Source organism: Palaemon carinicauda, chromosome 8, assembly GCF_036898095.1.
Source record: "Palaemon carinicauda isolate YSFRI2023 chromosome 8, ASM3689809v2, whole genome shotgun sequence".
Taxonomy (NCBI): Eukaryota; Metazoa; Arthropoda; class Malacostraca; order Decapoda; family Palaemonidae; genus Palaemon; species Palaemon carinicauda.
Genome location: NC_090732.1, coordinates 102,324,824 through 102,344,823, shown reverse-complemented (window position 1 = coordinate 102,344,823; position 20,000 = coordinate 102,324,824). Strand labels below are relative to the sequence as shown.

Sequence of the window (20,000 nt, the reverse complement as noted above, 5' to 3'; positions counted from 1 at the left end):
CCTTTCTTAATGACTGGTTATGTATTTTGATGCATTGTTTAAACCAATCGTAGGTTAGTCTAAAAGAACCAATTAGCAAAGCTCGATGTCTTCATAAACCCAGTGTTAACTACGGTAGTTTTATTCTGTCCAAAGAGCCATAGCTATTCAATCAAGAATTCTCCTCCTCCTCTTTCATCAATTGACAATTCAATTAGGCTTTCACCAAAGAAGATGTGCTTAATGATAAAGCAATTTTAAGAGAATTTTTAATTAATTTTCACTTTGAACTAATAACTGATTCTCACGAGGCTTCTCAGTTGATAAGAATTCTGAAACACTCGTTTGATCCTTGGGAATTTAGAACGCCTTGTCTGGAGATTGTGAATCGAAGGATTTGTAAATGTATAACATACATACGGTTAATGTATTTAATTCTTGTCTCTGCGATGAGAACAAGGAACTAAAGTAGGCCAACGTATTTTTACTTAGCTTTATGCGTACAAATAGGATGTGAGTCATCTTATTTGATAATACTTCATACCATGATAACTTCCTTACATAATTCATGCAAGTACTTTTTGTATACCATATTATACAGCACATCTACATCTACATTTACTCTTCATATACATAGCTCATCATAGAAAATCATCAGTTCTAACCTATCTACTCGTCAGTAAATATAACAGTCGAAATAATTGTCTATGAAAATTTGATATACTGGAAAATATTAAGTTAAAAGTGCTAACTCACAAAACTTCAACCACTGAAGCAGAAAACTCAAACATGGTATCTAGATTTGTATCATTTACACTAAGAGAAAGATTCAAGTAAATAAAACTGAATGATTTATAGTTTCACCAATGAGGATGTGAAATTATTGCTTTATATGGACCGTATTAATCTGTTGTTGGTGGTGATATTTACTATAACGGGAATGTTTTAAAGCACTGAAGCTATTGGGTTGCCAAAAAGAAACACTATGAGTCAAAACAAACATTTAGCTTAGTATTAAATATTATTTACAATTCCCATGTAAATATATGATAATCTGAACTATTGTTTTTTAACTATAATTTTACGTTTTAGAGAAGTGAGTGATTTAGTTTAATTTTCCCCAGTAACATTCAGGAAATGTTTAAACATACTTGGAATTCGTATTTATATAAGAAGATGAATATTCGAATACTGCTGTTTCTTGTTAACAAAATGATATGCCTTAATTCAAGGGTAAAATTATACATGTCAATAAGAGACACAAATTCTTCAATAGTTTGATGACGATGTCCATCATTGTACGTTGGTCTTCTTTTTATAGCACAGGAAAACAATGAGGTTATTTCATTTACTGACACGCTAAGTCCTGGTAATTCATGTTCATGCAGTTTAGTGCTCTATAGAATGATATTGAGAATAAGTGTGCTCAGAACAACCTGTACACGTTAGTAAGTCTTTTGTTTTCAACATGAACAACGAACCCAGTTGAGTTTGCTTTTTACAAAGGTGTTATGCCTGCTAATTACTACGAACTGCTTCTTTAGTAACCAGGCTGGAATTTAACTTACTAGTAAATAAGATGGTTCCGCTTTGGTGCCAGAGTTGAATGATTTTGGTTGTCCAATCATATGAGGAAAGCCTACAAAAATCCTGACGGCCTATTGCAGACACTGACTGATTCCGTGCTAAAATGAAAACGTAATTGTGAAGGTATGACCTCACAATACAACGTAGGACGTTTACACCTCGGCAGTTTGGACACAGCATATAATCTACTCCTGAAGCTTGGATCTGTCCTAGAGAACTTGAATCTTATTTAGATTCTTATATTTCAGTTGCAAGTATGCATTACCAATGAGGGAATTATGATATTACGCGATTTTATTACGAAGGAAGGAAAAATTGGAATGTGCAATTGAAATAATCATGAAAAAAGCGGAATCAATCTCGGTTAGGGAAGTACAACTTCATTAACAGCCATAAACTTGATAAGGAAAAAAATCTGCTAAATGTTTAATATTTTGCAGTGCCAGGCATTTGGTTTTAAATTTATATTAAAATCTCTGATATTGTATCAATTTACAACCGTTAGGTAACTCGCTCCCACACTAAAAATATATTGTATTATTGATCAAATTAAACATCAAAAGAATACACATACAGACACAAGCAGGAAAAATCTCGACCTTCAATCTTCTTTTATGTAGCTTCTTCAATTATTTTTCCTCAAAGTACTTTAGGGATGGCCATTTCGAGGAAATGAACTGGGAAACAACAAGGAGTTTGCAACCGACAATATCTTCTCTGCGATGCCAAGTTCAAGTTGCATGCCAGGACGGTTCTCTCTGCATCTCCTTCTTGGTCAAACATCACAGAAAACCGAAACCAATCACACGAGTATTAGAAAAGGAGTAACCTGGCACTTCCTTGACCCAAGAAGCTAGATTCTTGTGAAATTCTGAATTTTCTATGTCGTACGTAGGTTCATAAGTCTTTCATTGAGGACCCTGGCGGTGGCATTAACAGAGGTGGGACCTCCTGTGTCGGTTAAATGGATTAGATTAAGCCAGTTGTCTAAAGGAGACTTTTAACTACGTAAACGTAGTAAAGTTTTAAATGGGACAAAAGATCTTATTTCGATGTTTTTCTTTTTTGTCCGCAATGTCATTTGAAAGATATGGTAATTTATTTTTTTTCGAGAATTTTTCTTGACTGATCGGGAGATTGTTTTCCCCTTTCTATGCTTCTGGCTATCGTCCAGTCCTCTTTTTCTCAGGTCTGCTTTCTTTTAATCTGAAGGACAGAGGATTTACTAATATGAAAGCCATATATAATTAGCCTTTTGCAGGACTATATAAATACAAAGTATTTAAATTCTCCTAAAATTTCTCAAAATATACCAGATTTACTCCTATCTCTGGGGTTCTATCAGAACGTGCCATTGGACAGTTTGTACATCTTGTAATTCATGTTTTACCATGAATTTAACCTTGCTTTTATCTTCTATGTGCTTCCGTTTTCTCTGTAAGCTTTCTCTAACATTTAACGGTCCAAGGGCACTGGAGAAGGACTTCATTTTCCTGCTCAAACTATTAATATATTTAAGACATTTATTTTTGAAGAAAGAAACAAATTGCCTGAGTCGGCACAAACTGAAATGCCGTTACGATTTAAATTGAATTCTCACTAGCTGATAGTCTGCTAATCAAAATATTTATTAATTTTCCATAGTATTTCTAATTTCTTGAGGATAGGAAGTCTTATATGATATAGCAGAGCACAAAGGAACATCTTTTTACACCTCCTCAGCTAAAATAATGATAGCAGTTCAGAACAGGTGTATACAGTATATGTAAGGGAATAACTTACGCAGTATATATGTTAGGATATCAAGGTCAGTTAAGTCATGGCTTGTTCTCTAAATCACAAATTCTAGATGAATTTAACAATATGGTCAACTGAATCTGGTTTTAAGCCTATTAGGTCGACGCTTCTAATATTAATTGTAATCCTTGAACTGACTGTTAAACATACTGTAATGTACTCTACACTAGGTAATTCAAGATTCTCCCATAAATCTCTGTATAAATAATAAGTTAGAAATAAAATTTTAGTTTAGCCCTGCAATCAATTCCATTCTTCATCACATTATCAATGCATTTAAGTTGTTCTTGTTCATTCACACAAATCCTGTTTTCACATACAGTACATGTCCACGCACAGTTATACTTCTCGATACGAAAGCTTCTGCATACGAAATTTTCATGGTGCGAAACAAGATGCGAAGATTTTTCCGACTCGTATTGCGAGATTCACTCGACCGCCGAGACTAATTTTGAAATTCGCACGCCACCAGCTGTAAACTCGCCACCATCCTCCCGTGCTCCCACTGGTTATCTCCCTACTCTGATGGTAGTTACCGCCATACGATCCTGCTCTCCTATTGGTCGGCACCCATACCATCATGCATTTATGTATCAGCGGCCCTCTCTCATTTCATTTTGGCAGTGCTATTATTGATATTGAATTCGTGTTTGTGATTTCGCTTTCGTGCTTTTAGTTGTGAACTGTATCGTGTTGCATTATTCAACTTGTACATTATTGGCCACAGGTCCCAAGAATGTTGGTGATGTGCAGGGAAAGAAGAAGAGGATGCTTTCTATGGAGACGATGCTTGAGATAATCAAGAAGTACGAGACTGGCATGCGATTAAGTGTGATCACTAAGCAATATGGCAGATATTTATTTATGATAGGAACCATCCTTAAACAGAAGGGAGCCATCAAAGCAGCAACACCTTCTAATGGTGTGACTGTTTTCTCCAGCAAGGGGAGCCACGTTCATGTAGGTATGAAGAGACTGCTGCTTATTTGGATCAGGGACAAGGAAATTGCTGGCGACACCATCACCAAGAAGATAATTTGCACGAAGGCCAGCACCATTTTCGGTGATCTCATACGTGCTCAGGCCAAAGACAACGCAGGAGAAGGGACTTTGAGGCAGGTACCCAAGAGTTCATGGCTTCTCTGGGGAGGTTTGAAATTTTTAAGAGACGGTCTAGCGTTCATTCGGTGGTGCGGCATGGGGAGGCTGCCAGCTCGGACACGAAAGCAGCCAAAGCCTCTGTTAACATGTTCGACGAGTTGACTCTCCAGGTAGGCTTCAATACCGGACAAGTCCTCAACTGTGATGAAACTGGGCTTTTTTTTTTTTGAAGAAAATGCCTCGTCAGATGTACATCATGGCGGAAGAAAAGAAGCTACCCGGGCATAAACTTATGAAGGACAGGCTTACCCTTGCACTCTGTGCAAATGCCAGTGAGGATTGTAAGGTGAAGCCCCGGATGGTGTATCACTGAGATTCCTCGAGCCTTCAAGGCCCACAAAGGGATTAAGGAGAAGCTTCTGGTGTTATTGAGGGCTAATGCAAAAGCCTGGGTAACAAGAAGCTTGTTCACCGAGTGAGTAAACCTTTGTTTCGTCCCGACTGTGAAAAAATATTTGGAGGAGAAGCGCCTCCCTCTGAAAGGCCTGCTAGTGTTGGACAATCGCTCTGTTCACCCTCCTGGCCTTGAGGAAGATATTGAAGCAGATTTTTCATTCATCAAGGTTCTCTATCTTCCGCCTAACACCATCCCTCTCTTCCAGCCCATGGACCAGCAAGTGATTTCTAACTTTAAGAAGGTCTATAGAAAATATCTCTTCAAGAGATGTTTCACAATCACTGATAGCACAAACCTGCCCCTGCGTCAATTTTGGAAGGAGCATTTCGATGTTGTGATATGCCTCAGAATCATCGATAAAGCTTGGTGGAAGGTTTCGAGGCACACCTTGAACTCTTCATGGAAAAAGATGTGGCCTTAAGCCATCTCCGCACTAGATTTTGAGGGCTTTCACGTAGGAAAAGCTGAAGTCGATGCCGAAAAAGTTGACGATCTGAACCTGTTGCTCAATCTGAGGTTGCCGAGATCATTAGACTCGGGATGTTCATGGGTCTGGAGGTCAATGAGGATGACATTAATGTGCTTCTCGAGGACAGCCAGAAGGAGTTGGAGGCCATGCAACTGAACGTCTTCAGGAACAGTTCTCTAGCAGTGAAGAGGTGGAGGATGACACACTGACAACGGTAAAAATTAAGGAGAGTCAAGCTGCCTACCATAAAATGCCAGCTCTTGTAGAAAAGAGACACCCAGAAAAGGCTTACAGAGGTCGTCTTCTTGAGCAGGTTGATGACGTTTGCATGAATCATTTCAGGAACATTTTACGAAGCAGGCAAAAACAAGCTTCCTCTGACAGTTATTTATTAAAGAGACCTTCGATACTAGTAGGCCAAGAGGAAGCTGAAAGTGATCCAAACAAAAAAGAAAAGTGGCAGTGAGGAAGAAAATTAGTAAATTTAGAAAATGTAAAATATAGATAAACAAATACAAAGTTAGAAAGAGGCAAAAAAAAAAAAGAAAAAAAAAATTTAATTTTGAGTTCATCGTAAAGTTAATTGTTAATATTTTCTGCCATTTGTTAATGAGTTTCGTAAAGTTATGTGTTAATATTTTCTGCCATTTATTAATGTGTTTTTTAAAGTTTAGCGTTTAGGTTTTCTGCCACTTGTTAATGTTTTCTGCCGTTTGTCATGATCCTCTGCTGCCCTGTCACTTTGCTTTTGAACATCGCCCCACACCAAAGGTAAGGTTCCACATTTACATTACTATATTTTCCATTTATTATTGCAGTGTTGTACTGTCTTTTCTAATTATACATTCAATTTACAGGTTATTAACGGTTAAGTTATTATTGAATGATCCAAATGGTTGTATTTCATTGTGTTTAGTGGCGTTTAGCCTTATTATAAAAATCTAATAAATCTAAAAAATCACGGTACGAAAGCCACTACAGAACCAACTAATTTCGTAATGTGAGGCATTACTGTATGCGAAAACAAATACAGCATCACAATAACTATTTTCCTAGGATTTTTTTTTATTAATTTTTCAATTGATATTACGCCTCTCAATACATATGTGACCTGAAAGAAGCAGAAAAGGGCAAAGGTTAAAAGCATTACAGAATTACAGATAGGTCTACTATATACACACACATACATGTGCACGCATACACACACACATGCGCACACATACACACACACACACACATATATATATATATATATATATATATATATATATATATATATATATATATGTGTGTGTGTATATATATATATATATATATATATATATATATATATATATATATATATATATATATATACATATATATATATTTAAATTGGCTACTTTGAAGGATTTTTTTCTGGTTGATATCAAATTCGCCCTTGATCACAGGTTGCATTTTCGCTTCCCTAGCACTTTTCTGTTTTTGCAAAATATATTTTTTTCTAAGAAGTAGGTAAATTGTAAGGGGACATATCCTGCCTTTACTAATGAATTTGAGGTATTTCCCAGAATGTCTTAACTTTCTCCAAAAAGATATACTGGCATTGTCAATATACCAGTCGTTTGATGTGATATGTATGAAAGGAGGAAGCATTCCACATATAAAAAAAAATAGTCTAGCATATTTTACGTTCTGTTAGTCAAACTACCAACATAAGAGAGTAAAAAATAGATAACTGAACACCAAGCTATATAATTGATTTCATAATAATTGTAAATAATCAAGGTTTTAAGACTTATAGTCTACTAGGGATTAGGTATACAAATTTATTCAGAATTCCCTTATAAACAATATGAAATATCAATAAATATTATTTCAAGAGAAAAATGGGAAAAATATGTCGTCAAAGTGACAGTTGAAAGGATTCCTTCATCTACTTATTGTTACTCTTGCTCCAGGAGTATGGTTCATGTATAAATTTTTATTTACAAATTGTCCAAGAATAATAACCGGCTCTGTTTGAGTTAACATTCAATACCTCCAACCAACCACGTTGCCACATTCATCCTATTTGTTTTAGAAGCCCTCCCATTGGCTCTTAGTTGGCTAAGAGCGTCTAAGTAAAGACTTGTTAATTAGTCAGATATCATTTCTTTTTATTTCATTTGAGAGAAAGAAAGAGGAGAGTAACGTATTTCTGGTAGGTGTAACTTAACTATGTAAATAATTATAAACTGTAGAACTTGTTCACTGTCACCATAAGCTATAACGAAATGCTTTTCTATTTTTTTGGTAGAACGGCGTGAGACTGATTTCAGGAAGATAATGCTCTGAATCTCTATTATCTTGTAGTATAATCCTACTTATCATAGATATATACCTTAGAATTTCGCAGGAATAATTGAAACATACTTTTATTACCATTAAGATGTCTATTATTTGTAATGTTATTGATGAATCGTATTTGTACACTTGGCCGTACACTTCACCTTCTGCCTTTTATCTCAATTATTTTTAGAATCATTCAGACAATTATTTTTCTCATTATTGTGAATGAATTGCTACTTCCTTACTGATATTGAAATATTAATTGACAAAGGTTGATTCTTGCTTAATGCTCTTGTAGCCGAGCGCTGAAAGGTGCACCGTCCACGATTGGCTGGTGTCCCTTCCCTCCCCTCTGCCCTTCCCTTCCCCTCCCTCTGACTTGTCCCTCTTTGGTTTCTCGTTGCAGCGTCTTCGTCCCCCCGGAAACCGCCTACCGCCTCCGCTCGGGTCATAGTAAGCGGCGTGGGCGAAAGTACCATCCAGCGACACGATTATTTAGTCACCCAGTCCTCCATCGGGTCCACGCCCTCTCCCGCGCAAACCGCCCCCATCAGCGGCAGCAAGTCACCCGTGCCGGCAGCGGGTGCACAGGCTGTCCATGGCACCATCACTACCATCCTACGCGACGGGAAGAAGGAGACGCTTATTAATGACATAGGGCCCGCCTCATCCGCTCCACCTCCACCTCCCCACCAGGTAAGTCCACAGGGGCACAGGGCGTCTCGAACACCACGCCCCGTGTGGTGACCCTTTGGCTGCATAACACGGACTGTAGTCGGGTCAGGTCAGGTCAGGTCAGAACTCCCTCCCACTCAAGACATTCTTGTCCCGTCTGTCTTTAGTTTCTGGTTGACTTCCTAGAGGAACTCTCTTTCCCCCACCCACCCTCATCTCTCTCTCTCTCTCTCTCTCTCTCTCTCTCTCTCTCTCTCTCTCTCTGAACCCCAACAGAAAAATAGTTCTGTATACAAGATTTCTTTGACTCTGGAAGATGATTTGATTTCGTGTCATTTTTATTATCACACAGTTTTTCCGGCTTTTAATCCATTCCTTCAGATTATCATTACCATCCATACTTTATCAACTTTACTTTTTCTATATTTCCTTTAGCCTTCCCCTAATCTGTACATTTAGTTGGCATAAAATGAACACCATAGAACCAATAATATAACACAATGGCAGTCAAATGTCGAGACATCCTTTTGTTTAACACGATTACCTTCATCACGGTCGATCTTATGCAGTCAAAGGGTCAACTGAGGTTAGAAAGGTTACCGTTGTTTGAGTCTACACGCGAAAAGGGGCCTCTCAATACACTTAGTTGATTCTTTTGCGCATCCACTTCACTTTCTGCTACAGGTGATAGAATCTTGTCTTGAGGGTAAACTACTAAACCTTTTCAAACTGAAGGGAGGAATCTATTTTTCTTTTTTTTCCTGTAACTTGAAGAGTCCTGTTGCTTTGACTTGTCAAAAAAGATCACCATAGAAGAAAAGAGAGAAAAAAGAATCAGTTGCCCTATAGGACTGTGGTCTTTCTCTGTAACTTCAGTAGATTTCTTCAGCTGCTTCCACTCAACCCATATGAATCCTTTTCTTCTGCTCTTCTTCTTTTCTACTGAATAGTAATGATTTCAGTCACTCCCTTATGAGTTCCATTATTTTATGTTGTTTCTTCCTTCTTTTTTCTAGTTTTCTCTTAACCAATAATGTAAGATAACGATGATACTTTTGTTAGCTATTATTGCACTCCTTAGGCCACTGTGATAAACCACGACCCTGAGCCTAAAAGTTCCTACATGGGTAGCAGCGGAGGTGTAGCTACCGCGGCGATGGTGGGTCGCCTCTCAAGACAAGGGTCGTCAGTGGAGTCATCGCATTCTGCCACCGTGCACGTCCACACGCCCGAGTGTTGCCAGTACGGCCACCCACACACACCACAGCCCAGGACGACGAGGGTATCCCCGACCGGTGAACAAGCCGAGTGCGACTTTCACTGCTGTTCATTACACGAAGAAGGCGGGCGCATTCAGGCAAGTGGCCAACATCACCATCATCATCACCATCTACATCAACAGCAACAGTCACAGCAACCGCAGCAGCAGCAGCAGCCGCAGCAGTCACAGCAACAACAGCAACAGGTGCTACCACTACAGCCGCAGCCACCTCATATGCAACAGCCTGTTTGTCGCATCCACGAGAGAGCCTGCAATTGCTGTTGAATGTTTCTCACTGCCAAACTTGACGTTTTCCAAAACATAATTATAATAATAATTACAACCTCTGGCCTCCTCCCTGTACCTGCATATTGACGCCTAATAAGTAATATCAACTACAGTTCATAATGTTGCAAACTAGTTCGTCTTTTACCCTAAGTTTAAGTCATTTAGCAAAGGAAGTAGAATGTTATATCAACATCTTGTTGCATTGGGAAAGAAAAATTATCAAAAGTATATTTTCTGACAATTGGAGACTATTCAGGTGGTGTTTTAATCTTCTTAGAAAAGTAATATATTAACAAAAAAAAACAATGCTTATTGCTGAATATACTTTGTTATTTAAACAGATTATTGCGAACTTCTCACCTAAATGAAGATGGGCAGTATTATAACGGTACTTTTGATTTTGAATAATGGATCCAATATGCCAATAACCTAAGAACTCGAAGGTTTTTAGTAAGAATGATTACCTTAAATGGTCTAAAATCCCAAGTCAAATTCAATCAATTCTAACAAAATTCTTACCGAAATATCACCAACTCTTGTATCACTGCACAGCATTTTAGTCTGGGCAAGTATTAAATCTAACTCGACACAGAAGTTGATAATCCACTCAGAACTGATCCCAGTGTTGCTGTATGATAGATAGATTCTACTTCCATTTTGTTAATGATTGATTGATTATATGTTGATCAACTTTCGAGGTGATGGAATGTGAGCTACTAAGCAGGTTTAACGATTCAAATTTCTAAGATTCTTCTGACAGTTAATATGCAATGTTACGTGATGAGGCCAGAGATACCTTACACTGCCTCGTGTTTTCATGGTGTAATATAAGAATAGACATAGTGATAATGAACAGAACGTGTTAGATATATACACATATGTATACATCTATATATATATGTGTATATATAAATATATATGTATGTATGTATGTGTATGTATATTCATATATATATATATATCTCTATAAATATATATATATATATATATATATATATATATATATATATATATATATATATATATATATACAGTATATACATATATATAATATATGTATATATATATATATATATATATATATATATATATATATATATATATATATATATATATGCATGTATATTTGCAGACATGCATATATCTACCTTTGTGTCTTCCTCTTGGCTGCAGATAAACTGTGCACATAGCGAGAGTTAGAGTCTCCAGTGTAGATAATCAAAGGAAGAGCCAAAGAGGCTCTAGGTTCTGATCTTAGCATAGATTATTTGGATGACTGATATAGAATACTGTTGCGATGGAATTCTTGGCTCCTCTGTCACAACAGAGAGCCTTAATTTACGCTTAAACACCTAGAAATGTACCACCCACTTGGAATTTTTGCTCTCTCTTAGTGCAAAGTCTTCTAAAATGGTCAGGAAGTGGCATTTTTTTTGTGAACTCCAAACTAGTTTTATCGCTTGCACATTTACCACAAGAATAGAAAACTTTATGCATATATGTTTTGGCAAAGCTTTTTCATGAGTCTTATGTCTTTGAGTGGTTGTTTAGGGAAACCATAATCCCCAGTGAGCAACACCTATCCAGTAAATGAAGTTCAACACATACTCCTAATTTGCAAGAAACTGACTTTAGAAATGGTGCGTAATTTACTCCGTTCTTCTTAGAAGTCTCGTGCGCTAATATTTCTGAATCCTGAAAAGTAAAAGTGAGGGAAACACAATTGCATTTGGCAAAACTTGATTTCATCACAGACACTTCATGCATGTGGCGTTGTAAATGTAGAATCCTTTTCCACATTATCATATTCATATAGCATTTAGATCTTAAATAAATTATAGAAGCAGAAAGCTTCCTCAGGCGGTTGAGTAAAACGTAGATTTGAGATAGAATTCCCTATTCAGGAATGTAACGCCATCCATCAAAAATAGATTTACACGTAGACATTGTAGGCATTCTATTAATTTTGATAGCCCATTTGGTAATCATGATAGTAGGCTGTTGGCTCTAACAATTCTCAAAATTCTGCTGGCTGCCATCTTGTTTTCCTATTCATTCAGACAGTTTACACAGTTTTTAGGCAGAAAAAAACAAAACATAACATAACAAAGAAACCCTCTTTTCTCTAACAAATTTTATTGGGTTCTACACAGTAACATTTCCGCATCTGCGCTCTCGAGTTAAGAAACTGTGTTTTCCAATATATGAGGAGCTAATCAACTGGAGTGACGCTCAACAAACAAACATGTCCGGATCATTTCAAAATCTGTCTCACTTTCCCCACTACAGTTATCATTACTGTATCAGATAACTGAGGTTAAATGTGGTACACTTTTAGTTGAGTGTGACAAAACGTAACTCCGTCTTATACAAGTTCATGGTAAGACCCAATGATTTTCATTTTTTTTAAACAAATGTCCTTTTTATACATTTAGTTGCAGAAAGCTTCTCTGAGGACAATAGTTAATCCTACTAAATACTAAAATGTGGTGATATCTGACAAATGCTGCATAATCTAGTAACATGATGAGAGAGTCACATGTAGATTCAACTCCGTAGACATCATTCATGATATAGGCTGAGAATAAAACATGCAATCTATCTATGTCACAAAAGGATCTCTTTTCAGCTCCTTCTGGACAAATTCGCTTATAACTGATGTCGAAATATTTACCAGAGCTATGCTTTTCAAAAACAGAAACGTAGTGGCAAAGGTTGCGTAATGTAATTTGTTTCTGACAAAAATCATAACCAGGAACAATTGATATATGACGTTAGACATTACTATACAGTTGCCACAGAGATGCTGACCCTGTATTGGTGGTAGATGATATGTATTGATACCCTTACAAATTAAAGAATAAGAATGCATGCGCACACTGCCACAAACAGTACAATCTTGTTCCAAAGAGCTTAACTGTGCTGAGTCCAAGACCAGCATGACTGCTGTTTTCTATGGGATTTTAGATTGTAATGTGTAAGCCTAGCCTGTCAAGCTCTCATGCCCTTATACCTTTTGGGCAGACTTGTCATTATTACATTCGAAGGTTAAGCTTCCTATACTTAACACTTTTAGACATCTCGTTTTATTGTGTGGTTATTTTTCAAAGTTTGCGGCGACGAGTTTCATCATGGAAAATGTATATGAACATATCTCATTCACAATGCAAAACCAGCCATTGATGCTATCGAAGGATCATTACTGCATAACAAGTCATTTCTGGAAAACAATCTGGAACATAGTTAGCCAATTAACTGAAGTTTTCAGTGTGAGTTTACATTGAATAATACTGCTGAAAAGTACAATGAGTCTTGGTTGCATAATGAGCTACATTTTACATTTTTTCAGATGCTCAGATTGTCCTGTGATTAAGAAAAATAATCCAGATCAGTAATTGTAAGTTGAATATCATCACAATAAGACTGTGTTACTACTTATTCTTGACACTAACACCATGAGAAAGTTTATGAAAATTGTATAAATAAAGCTGAAAGCTTTATTATTTTCAAAGAACTAACACCAAATGAAACTGAAGTTACACTTAGTCTCATACATTATTCGGAGAGGTGACCAGACAAGTTCAGTATGTAGAACTTATTGTATTGTTAGTTCAAAGAGGACTAATTATATGTCACCTGATGGACATCAGACAAATCGACCAAAATTTGCTGGACTTGAGAATGGTGTATGAGAAAATATAAATAATACATTAAGCTTAAGAGCACACAGAAAGGAGTAATCTAAGATCGTTTAGAATTTGATGATACTTTGAAGCTGCTTACCTCTGAAAACAGCTGTTCTGAGGATTGAATATCACGTGTATTTGCACTAGACTAACAGGAAAAAGATGTTGCATTCCACCCGTCATAATTGTCAGTTATTTTGAAAATTTGAGAAGCTGATTTTGATATTGAAAAGGGATGCTAATGCTTTCTAGAAATATAAATATCCTGGTAGCATCATATGTACCAAACTCAATCCATGAAGACAATAACTAGAGCTGGAAAGATAGTAGTAGAATGAGAAAACAAACTGTTCTATTCAAGTAATTATATTTTTTTTTGGGGGGGGGGGGAAACATGAAATACTATTTGCTTTGACAAAGTTCCGCAACATAAAATTATATATCTTTTACGACTTTTTATCTCAAAAGTGACTTGTGAATTTCGGCTGACAATATTGCACAGAGAAAGACAGTTTGTTAGTTTTCCTTTGACACCAATTTATATGTACTCAACAACCCTATGAAACTGGTCCAGGTTTAACAGAAGACAAGTGATCTTGTGTTAAACTATACTTTGTTCCATTTTGTTAGTTATAAAAATATGGGTTCCACGTTGCTAAAACTTCCTGAAAATTGACCTATTAGAAGAGGTTTCACATTATGGTGTTCAAGGATCATACTACGTGTTGGCAAAAATCTGAATTGAATTTGATTTTCAATATGTTTCAAAATCTATTCTTTTCCCAAATGAGGTATGAATACAAATATTTCCTATTAAATTCTGGAGTGTATACCCTCTTTTACCTAATTTCTTTGTCCAAAATCTCAAATGCCTCTTTTCAATAGTGTTTAAGCAACAAAGTTTGCATTTTATAAGAAAAGCATTTGATCTCAAAATTTGAAGTTCATTTATACACAAATCAGTCTTAAGATTAGATATGTAAATTAACTTGAAATTTAAGGTATAGAATTAGGTTAACATATACTCCTATCAAAGTACAGCCTTCTTTCTGCAAATCTCCGAAAGAGCGATGGTATAAGAGTGCCATAGCTTTTGTCAGAGGTTGATAATCTTCATCTTTTTTAAATTGTGCTGCTTTGTCACACATTTCTTATTGGGAAGCTTCGAAGGAAAAAAAAAAAACGCTTACATTGTAAAATTTCCCCAAAGATTTTTGAATGCTTCACGATACCTTTAAAGGTCATTTTAGTGCAATGTATTTTGAGACTCCCGGCTCCCCAAATCGTTTTCCCAATTAAAGGGTAATTTTGGCGTTTGTATGCAAGGATTGGTTTAAACAACCCCTTAAAGATATGCTTTACTACTTTTGCGCCTAAATATGACATCTCCCATCAGTTTACTTTCTGTGTCTGGTACCAGAGGTACGAACAGCAGCAATGAGAGAAGCATACCATCTCTGAAAGGGTGTTAGTAACTACTGTACTTCCATCTCTGTATCTGTCAAGCCGAATTCAGTCCCACTTATGGTCCATAGAAATATTCTAAGCCGAGGGAAATAATCATGGAAAACACTATTCATGATTCTCATCGTTGCTTAAGAAATGCTACACTCACACTTTTCCAGTTTTGCAATTAATGGTGCTCACATTTTGGCTTACTGTAGCTTATGAAAATCCTATATGTAATGTTGTGGTTTACAAATAAGGTGCAAGGTATAACATTGAATTAAGGAATCTGTGTTGCTAAGATGTTGGTAGTGATTAATTGGCCATGATTTTCAAAAGCTTCTACATTATATTAAATTACTGCTTAATGCTTTCTTGACAACGTTTTCTTGATGCTTATTTGTGTCGATAGCAGTGGAGGTTACGCTTCTATTCAACTACGAAAATGTTAGTTTTAGTGCTGCATAGAACACAAGCCCACTATTTAATACCTGAACTTATTAATATCAGTCTAGTGGCAGTTTAATACCTTGCTGTATTAGGTAGGCAAAACTAAATCTATGCTTTTTAGTTTTTAGAAGAGTAAGTGATTTGGTGCTAGATATTTTTACACGGAAATTTAAATGACTATAGATTCTGTCAAGCTGCTCTCGTATCGCTCAGTAGATGATTTTCCAAGAAATGAAATATCTTTCAAACGTACTTTGATCTTAGCTATGGCAAAGTACCTTACAGAGTGCCAATTTATCACCCAGTTCAGGTGTTTTGTAGCCATTTGTTGTCATACCGTAGTACATTAAGAGATGGAGCAATTAGGGTGTGTCCTGACAAGCGTTCTGTCGATACTGAGCACAGTTATTGGGTCTTAATAGGTGACTCTCATCTTATTTCTTCAAAATTACATGATCAATAGTATATTTAATCTGACAATCTTCTATTCTGTGTATATTTCTATGTCTTGGATTCATACTTTAGGCCCCAATCAATTCAAAGATGCAGTTTTTTAACACCCATACCAATGGTTACTTATCCCGATTCTTTGAAATATTTATCTTCGTATCAGCTTGATTGAATAAAGATATATAATTACACAATAGATTGGTTTAAGACAAAAGTAATCGATTTTGAGGAAAATATATCCTTGGTAAAGAATGATAAGGAATTTATGATGACATTTTAGCCTCTCAGTCATGCTCGATCCAGAACATTTTACCGGCAATTTCTAAAGCTGTGACTATAAAAATGTAACCACCACTTCCTGGTAGAGTTAATGATTATCTTGACAGTTTTAGAATAATGTTCAGAGGCCGAAAATAACAGGATAATTGTATCCAATGCTCACTTCACATTACCTCACTAAACATTTGGCTACAATCAACAAAAGACAGGATCAGGGATGAAGAAGTAAAATTATGTCACACTAGGGCCGCTTTTGAGAGCACATTCAGTGTGAATTTCAACTGTATTTATAGGCACATTGCTTATAGAGAGCTTTACCTTTCTAGAATACTTTTACTGCACCAAAATAATCCTTGCTAGTATAAGGTTACTAAAAATAAGTTAAACAAGAGTCTGTGTGCATCTGTTAGTTGTCATCTGCTAGTGTATACATCATTCATGTACTTGGCAAGGTCATTTTTTTCTCCTAAATCAGAGGTTGATCTTATTGATATTCACATTGTCTTCCCGTGTCCTGTGTCTTGTGCCCACTTTTGAATTTAAAAGATTACCTGTCAGCAATGAACCATCGCCAATAATAGGAGACATGAAGAAGGAAGTGCAACGCATTTCAAGTTCCGTTTGCTTCAAATAAATTCTCATCGGGAAATTTTTATTAGGAAGGATACGGTGGAACTTATCAAGAGTTCATCAAAGATGTATTAGAGACAGCTTCCAAATTGCTGCAGAGTTACTATGTCGGTTACTGCTTTGAAGATTGCACCTCTGACTGTGGAACAATGTGCTTCATTGGAAACGCTGTTTCTAATCAACCTGTTTCATTAGCAACATAGTTAATTAGTTATTTTTACACATGAGATAAAAAATGTTCATAAGCCACATACATGAAGTTTAGAATAAGCTAAGTAATGTAAACCTAGTTACTTGTAGTATACTTGGTGTAATATTAAAAGTTTAAGCTAACAAAAAATGGAAGAATGTTTGTAATAGTTGATCTCTACTACTGCGTGATTGCAAATGATAATTCAGTTTTTGCTGTAAATGTATTCCATACAATTAAGGGTTCCTGAATGAAATCAAGTAGTTCTTTCTTATCTATTTAAGGCATTACAGGGATACCAAAACCAATTACTGCCATATACAATCAGTGGTTAACACTCCATGCTTTAATTAGATGCTCTCAGAATCTCTAAGCTTCTTCCATGATCGATCTTCTTCAATCAGATAGTTATGTCCAATGAGGCAACAGGAGTCGCACTAGGATTTTAGTTTTTTAAGGCCCAAGAACATCTTTCCTGAATCAGATTTTTCTGAGAGGGGTGGCTTCGGGCTTATATGAGCATAATGTAAATCTATAAATACTGTTGTCAGAAACTTAAATGTGAGTTTTCAGCGTTTTTATGGTTCCTGGAGAAATCTATAGTAATCATGAAAATTTCATTCTTTGATATAAATGTCTTGCACAACAGAAGAGGAATCCTCATTGGTACTAATTTGCTTTTGTATTTTTGTATACTACTTTATGAAAAAAGTTATATCTAAATATAATGTCTAGTTTCCTGCTGCAATGAGCAATAGTATTTAGGCCAATGGCTTACTGTACTATAGTACATGACTCGGCCATTGAAGAGAAGTCTCCTTCCCTGGAGGAAGACCCACTGTCCTTAATAGATGACATTTTAGTCATCCCCAAAACTTGGAATTACTTTTGCCTGGTGCATTCAGACAAGATCCTCCTTGGTGAATAAGTTAATTGTAAATAAATGATACTTATGACTGGCATCTTTAGGAGAGTATACTCAGTACTGATGATGATGAAACAATTTACAGTATTTAATACGTTTTCCAAGAGGCTTCATTTGTCACTACCGCAGGTAATGTCTGTAAATGTGGTGCTTGTCAGTTTGGTTTGTTCTCATGAGAAGTTTATGAACCTCTAGGTGTCATGCCACCGGAGACTTTTTTTTGTCTTGTCTTATACTACACATATGAGAAGTAACAAGTAATCGATTAGTCTGCTATTTCTAAGACCTTACAGTAAGACAAAGGCTGAATCCTACGACAAAATCAATAGGGTTGCCAAATGCATAGTTCATCCCTTTACTGTCTTCATTATCCAAGTAGCTTGTATCTCTCTCAAAAAGTTAGGTAGCAGTTCTTTACGGGAGGAAACATCCAAATAATATCACGATCAGAGTATAATATCCAATTTATAGATAGATTTTACACTTTTGTAATGAATTATATTCCATTAAAAATATTTTAAAGTGTCCAAAAACTTAACTGACTTAAATCCAGCAGTGACAAGTGTATCTTGCAAAACCGAAGTAATGATAAAGTGTCTGTAGCATTTTTAAAGACTGTTATATTGATAATTTCGTCAAGTAAGATCTGGCTAATTATGAAAATGAGCCAACAAGGGAAAGAAACTCATGATCATTTTCGAAGATCCAGCGCAACTCATAGACCAAACGCCTATCGATTAATATCGTTTAGACTTTAGTACGATTAAAGACAAAACCGTTGTTCGTGCTTGAATTATTGTCAGAGAAGTTGGATCAAGTAGGTAATTTAGCAATATTTGATTACAATATGACTCAGAAAACTTAAAAGTCAATGAGATTAATATTTCGAGAGTAAAGGTTATCAGAATCTTCACTTCACTCCGTCGTCGTTACAACCAGATATAATGGTACAAGTAAACTAGATGGATATTTAGTCACCTTCTGTGTCTTTTGATGACGTGAACGTTTTGTACTGATAAGAATAATGGATATTCTCTTTGGGAAATGCTGGAAAAGTCAGCTGTGCCAAATTACCCTCAACGGTCTGTGATTAGTTAACCACGTATTATAAAAAGACACCGGGAATGTGAAATTATCTAAGGAACAGTAAATTTATCAGATTCACTCTGGTTCTTTAAATTCGAACACTGTTAGTTATAACCATGGAAATGTTATCCTAAAGGATCATAGAATATAGGTAGAATATAGTTAGAATTTATTGCTAATAAGTATATTTGTAAGACTTTCTTGATTATATTATTGGGCAAAGGAAGCAAAATATTAATTCAATGTTTATAAGGCTGAAGCTAGCTTTAAAACCAGTAGATTTCAGATCAGTGGAAAAGAGTGGTTTATGTGTAGAATTCAAGGCCCTATTCCTGAATCTAAACTAAGGTTTAACATCAGTTGCTTTCAAACCAGCATGCTTCTGGTCATTGTAAGTTCTACTTCAGTATACACATTGTATGATATGACGTCATTTCTGAGATTCAAATACTTAATTCATAATGCATTTGTATAATGTCATGTTCTTTGTTTATAGATGTGTTTGCTATTGATTTATGGCTGATAAGCTGATGAACTGAGGTGTAATATTTTCATACCAATGCAATGACTCTACTTGAAGGAAAGGCCACTTAAAAGCTACTAATTAGCATGACTTTAGATCTAGAGAGTCTTTGTTTCTCCCTTTTTTTCTTATTACCAATCAGCTGTCTATTGTAAGTGTTGTTCTTAGTCTAATGTAAAATAATTTGAATATTTTCAATGAATATGCATTGTTCGTTTGTGTTTGTTAGGGGTCCTGGTTTTCTTTGCCTTCCTTGCTAAAGAGCTATGTTTGAACCACTTCTGAAAAGTATTAGTGCTTGGCACTTACTTACGCAATTACATTGCAGGAAGAATGAATGCAAAACTGTAAAAGGGACGGAATATATTTGCGAGGTAATTGCCAAACGCTTTTTTAAGAACTTTTAGCATT

General features: G+C 36.0%; 1 protein-coding gene across 2 annotated transcripts in view; it reads left to right on the top strand.

Moving 5' to 3' along the window:
- The window catches only part of Drep2 (DNA fragmentation factor-related protein 2), a 171,007-nt gene that overhangs the window by 139,069 nt on the left and 11,938 nt on the right, over positions 1–20,000 (top strand). For both annotated transcript variants that reach the window (XM_068378784.1, XM_068378783.1), the window contains 2 exons: positions 8,107–8,396; positions 9,457–9,840. In XM_068378784.1, the coding sequence (XP_068234885.1) occupies positions 8,107–8,396; positions 9,457–9,840 (674 nt within the window). The remainder of the gene's footprint in view (positions 1–8,106; positions 8,397–9,456; positions 9,841–20,000) is intronic.